At 37.4% G+C, this 6,000-nt stretch overlaps 1 protein-coding gene across 1 annotated transcript in view; it reads right to left on the bottom strand.

The window, feature by feature from the left end:
- Positions 1-462: 462 nt before the first annotated feature.
- klf5l (Kruppel-like factor 5 like) overlaps positions 463-6,000 on the bottom strand; it is a 28,462-nt gene continuing 22,924 nt past the window's right edge. The window contains exon 4 of the mRNA XM_042498809.1: positions 463-4,284. Within this exon, the coding sequence (XP_042354743.1) occupies positions 4,106-4,284 (179 nt within the window). The 3' untranslated portion in view covers positions 463-4,105. The remainder of the gene's footprint in view (positions 4,285-6,000) is intronic.

Genomic DNA, 6,000 nt, shown 5'->3' with positions numbered 1-6,000 from the left:
CTTGTGTACTGCATGCTTGTTCATGGTCACTCTCACTGGTGCACTTTATAACAACTGAGCCATCGTTAGTGTTATCAGTCACACCTGTGTTTTCCCTACTATGACAAGTAAAATGTCTGCTGTGAAAAAGGCCTCTCGTGTGTGCAGCTTAGCTAAGGTACCTATATTGTGTGAGCCGAGTGGTGAGCAGTTTCTAACCTAAATGGTACTAATGGTACTACAAAATGACTTTATTTACTTGCAAAATTACCTTTTAAATAGTTTTGTTAATTGTTTTATATTGAGTGTTTAGGTTTGTTTGGTAAAAAATATCCTTTTGACATTCATTTTTCTCAAGTATTTTCTCACTATTTACTATTTTACGCTCTGACTAAAAACTCATATTTTTCTAAGATATTTTACAAACAGTATTGAAAGCTGATATGAACAAAATGTGACTGAAAAAAAATATCTGATTTGCTATTATTTTATGAATCTTTTTATTTCATTGCAGCATCTGCACAAACACACAAACTGAAAAAAAGTTGTTCTTATCAATTTGTACATTAACTGATAAATTCTCTTACACACACATTTAGTATCAAAACAAAATTAAACAAACGTTCACATACAACCAATCTAAAATCCCATTAGTTAAAAAAGAAAAAAATATTAATATTATAACAGGGAAACCAAACAAATATTTACAAAGTCTTCTGTTGAAACTAAAACTACAGTTATGTACACAGTGGGTGGTCAGCGCTCCCTCCTTGAGAGAAGCAGGAGAACTTGATTCCTTGGGAAGAAACTCTAAAAAAAAAATCAAACAATCATAGTGTTGAAATACCAGGATGTGTTTCCTCTAAATGAACACATGTTGGGACAGACGTGTGTCAATCAATGCTGCAGTGCTTGTTTTTATGGCGTAGCAGGTGGGTGGAGCCTGCAGCCTCAGGACAATACAAAGAGAGTCAGGTTGCAAAGACAATAAAATAAATCAAACTGATTTTAAAAAATGTTCCTGTGACTGTCTGTTCTGCCATCACCAACCTGTTTACTTTAAAGAAATGCCAAGTCTTTGTATCTGCTCGTAAAGCTTGTTGTTTTTAAAAGGGCAAAGATGCAACAACTGAAAACAATCCAGATAAGATCATCCAGCTGCAGAGTGGCAGAGCCAGAAATTTCAGATTCAGTTCTGGTCCAATCTGCGCCACCTTCAGGCAAAGAAACCAATAGCAGCAGCAATTCAAAACTACAAATGTAGACATGGTGATTTGAACAACCTGTAGGCAAAATGTGTTACAACTGCAGTAAGAACAACTGCAGTTACTACAATTTGCCAATAAGAAACTTGGCAAATTCTGTCTTTGATCCATAACTGTGGATGCTATTAATATAGTTTACATATTGTTTATAATGGGAATAGTAACTTTGGAAAGGTGAATGTTGACAGACAGTGCACTTTTCTTACAGCTTCATTTTAAATGATGGATGTTTGAATATGAAGCATAAATTCATAAAAAAAACAAAAACAAAAAAAAACTCTTGATAAAATTCACCATTACCATTCATTGCCTGCAGGTGGTGCAACTGCAGGACCTATTACTTTGTTTGTAGGTAGGTGGTGATGTTTACATGTCAGCGTCTGCAGGTGTAAAGTGCTGCTGCTCTTACATTCCTTTTCATTGCCAATGGGTGGTGAAGGTAAACAGGTGTCAGCATGAAATAAAGATCAATGAAACATTTTCTGCTCTTTAGGTCTATTAGGGCTACTACACATCTCTAGACATGACATTACTACGACACAAGGTTTTGTTCCTTGACACATATATCTGTACGTAAATGTGTACTTGATTGTGTGACGAAGCAAAGTGCTAACTGATAACTGATATAGTAAACAGCTAACAACCAAATATCAATGCAGCCATGTAGATGAAGTATTCCACTGCCTCTTAATGGTGGAGACACATGCAATCAAAACTCAAAGTGATTTTTGTATTTTTGCAGACTACATGTCATTTATCACTATACAAGCTCTACTGGAAGACAGTGAATTTTCAGTTACTGTCAAGTTTGCATGGGCTTCTTTAAGAGTAGAGTAAGGAATGTAACTCAGTATAACGAGTAACCTCATACTGGAAACGTTTCAATCTACAAATTAAATGTCTTTAAACTGTCTGTCTGTCTGTCTGTGCCTATGTTTTTAGGGCACATGTACTAGCCTATAAAAAGAGTAAAATACCTAAAAAAAAAAAGGTACTGTTTGTGGTGATGGCACCATTAGCAGTTCAAATGTGAATAGTGCACAATGCTAGAAGTTGGATTTCTTTTGTTTTAACTTTCAATGTTAACGATGGTGACATTGACTTTCAGGTAATGGAATCAAACTCTATGCAACATCTTTTCCCCTCTTGTAATTCCCTTTGTTGGCAAGCGTACAAGCTACAACACTGCACAAAAATGTGTGGACATCCCGAGCTGGCAGATGAGACTCTTTTTTTAAAACCCCAGAAGAATGCAGGAGCCACAACTGATTGTTAATGTCACCCAATCAATGTTAACGTGTCGTTTGTCCAGGTAACAGGACTGACTCTGCAATCCTTAAGAGTTTAATGTACCAGCTGCACTGTACATTAAAACAATCAGAAATGATAACATAACAGGTCTATCCACCCATCAGTCCTTCTCCAGCTGAAGTGTTGAACAAATACAGAAGAAAAAAAGGGGGGAAAAAAACGACGCTGAATAAAACTGCAAGCAAACCGCAAACTGTCGTCAGAGGAGCTTGGTTGCCACAGCAACAGGTCGTGTCATGGATACAAACATTGGCAAATCGCTCTGCTCTCTGAACTCGACAGGTATTACCTGTGCTGAAACAAGCATAACTGGGCGATTATTTACTTTTCCGTGGAGAGTTCTCTGATCGTTGATTCTTTGTCTCCTTTTTTTTTTTTTTTATGCCCTTAAAGGGAGATTACATCCGGGGTAAGTTTCAACATGGAATATTACTAATATTAACATCTGATGTAAAAAAAAAAGGTTGTCAAGTATAAATCTCAATACATTCATTGAATTCTCAAACACACATATGCACACATATAAACAAGTATTTACAAAGGCAGGCTGGAGGGGAATACATTTCCCCCTCTCCTTAAAAGTTCATACCTCAAAATGGTAAAAGTTAAGATAAGACAGTGATGATGCTGATGAAGAAGGTGGCAGCAGGTTTGTAGGAAAACAAATAGTTTGTGTTGTTGATTACAGGAAAAAAGTGTTTCCAGGTTGTTCCAAAAGCTTCTACGGAGGCTGATGCTATAGTTCTGACGACTGTAAATCTGCAGTAAGTAATACGTGCCAGATGAGTGTGTACGTATTGCGATTTTCTAAGAGTTGGATCAGTGTATGTTTTAAATCGACATACTTTATCTGTTCAGTGATGAGAACAGATACCAAAATCATCCCTGGTAGATCATTAGCTCTGGCGTTTCAGCAAAACACTGTGTTGACTGATAACAGACGACGAGTATTATATCTCCGAAAAATTGCATGCTAAAATTGAGCTTACATTGACATGTCCATTGCCTGCAACTACTTTCCCTGTTTTCATAAGAGATAAAACTGTTTGGTTAACAGAGTCGCTAAATAATACAAGGCTGTTTTGACTTAAATGTCAACATCACACGCGTTAATCTTCAGACCATTCAAACACTTGCTTTCAACTTCTCTTTTTCATGCAGTTTCCCCTTTTCTGTCCAATTCCCACTGCTGAGTGCGCTCCCTGTTGGCCTGCAGAAGGTGTAAAGAGAGCTCACTCTATCTCCCTCAGACCTCTCCACTAAACAGGAACCCTAACTAGCCAGTAGGTGCAGCGACAAGAATGTGATCATTACTGGTTTCCCACACTAACCCCCCAAATACCACCAATCCTACTTTGGATCATTCTAGATGTCTATTATCACTCAATTTATGTTAGCACGAAGCGCTGGAGTAAACATGGACACACAGGGATGATTTTGGGACTCTATCTGTTCATGATTAATGCGATTAAGTTCAGGTGGCTGTCATCAGTGGATACTGCAGTATTTGCGTGAGTATGTGTTGGTTTGTATATACAGGTATGTCTGTGTTAATTCTGGTGACGCTTCATGTGCAGGGCCAAGTGATCGGAACGTGAGAAGCAGCGGCTGCAGGCGACGCACTTGAAGGGTTTGGCTCCGGTGTGTTTTCGGTAGTGTCTGGTGAGCTCATCTGATCGGGCGAAACGCCAGTCGCAGTTCTCCCACGTACAACGGTACGGCTTCTCACCTGCAAAAGAGAGGGGGACAGGATAGAGGTGTTAGCAATATACGAAGCATTTTCTTAAAAAAGTTTTTGTGTCTTCTTTTGCAAATAAAATATGTTAAAGTTATTAAGCCAGACTTTCAACTTCAGAATTAATTCTCGTTAATTCAGAAAAACGAGAATTCGAAACAATTTTATCTTGTTAATTTTTTTCCATTAATTATGAGAAATCATTAATTGATAAACTCCTTAATTTAAAAAAATATGAATGCATTACACTCCTGTACATATCCACACTCGCATCATGAGAGATTTAAAAACATGAAACAGGTTTGCATGCTCAAGGTAATTTACTACAAAATAACTTGACTGCATTGTGTTTTCATCATGAAATACTTTTGCATTTTTACAAAAAGGAAGTATCTGACTGACTATGACATTATTTTGAATTTACCATTCAGTGGGATTAATGCCAATATCCCCAAGGGGGTTCTCCTGGAACTACTGAAAAACTGTCTGTACGTGAGAACATGCTGATTTGAGCCAACTTAGTAAAATCAGGATGTGATGAAGACACAGAGGGTGTTTATTGACAAGTCCTTATAGCTAAATGACAAATGACAATGACAGTGGTAGGATGAGGACATACCAGCAGTAATTGTTTTGGCAGCTATACCAGTAACTATGGAGCAATGCCTGATGAGTGTGTGCATGTTGTGTTTCACATTTTCAAGCGAGGACATAAACATCGCCACAAGTTAAAATACTCACACAGATGCTCTAAGGAGATGCATTGCTAAATAAAGCATATCCCTTTGTTTTATAATTACATGGTAGTTCTGGACAAGAAGGTATGAAAAGAAAATACCTTTAAAATGGAAATTCAAAGCACTGAAGAATATGTGCCAAGTACATCCGACACAACACTTATGCTACCCCACCCAAATACTGACATTTCTCTGCTGTGCCACAACGCGCTGTTGCCAAATAGTGAGCTAATCATCAACAAAGAGAAAACGCTGGTGAATAGGTTGGTATGCACACAACAGAAGAAAAAAATGTCATCTTTCATAGCCGAGGTGAAAATGAATGTCTTAGAATCAAGGCGAGGAAAGAGCAGAAACAAAATTGAAGAGAAGATAACTAAACATTAAAACTCTGCTCAGGCCAAATTCCTGACACTTAGGTTTAATACTTCCCAGAACCAAAAGTGAAAGAGTTCATGTCCAAAAGATTTTTTTTTCCTTTTGGATCAATGTCATATTAAAGTTTAAATGACCAGAATATAAAGGATCCTGTCTGGTTATCCTTGATTTTTTTCCTCATTGAAAAATACGATTAATACTTTTTACAATCATTTCTTGTCTTGTATTACTAATTCCTTCCATTTAAATCACTTAATCTGTAGATAATTAATACCACAAACTTTAATTTTTAAATTGCTCACTTGGTTTAAAGTCTCATAGAAAACTCTTTATCAGCCTGTGTGGACGGATTGTGGCTGTCGTTAGCTGTTTGGGCCATCAAGCGCTCATTACCAGCATGGGCCTCGTTAGTGCTGATTAGATAGCTTCTGCTATTCACCATCAATCACTGAGTGACAGCCATTAATGGAGCAAGGGGTCCAAAGAGCACAGAGAGGATTGCATGACAAGAGAAACAAAAAAATAAGGACAACAGAAAGTGTGTTTTTGTGTATGAGTGAGTTTTTATCCAAAACTTCTCACGTAAAAAGTCTAA

This window comes from Plectropomus leopardus, chromosome 13, assembly GCF_008729295.1.
Source record: "Plectropomus leopardus isolate mb chromosome 13, YSFRI_Pleo_2.0, whole genome shotgun sequence".
NCBI lineage: Eukaryota > Metazoa > Chordata > Actinopteri > Perciformes > Serranidae > Plectropomus > Plectropomus leopardus.
The sequence above is the reverse complement of the archived record's forward strand: the minus strand, read 5'-3'. Positions and strand labels throughout refer to the sequence as shown.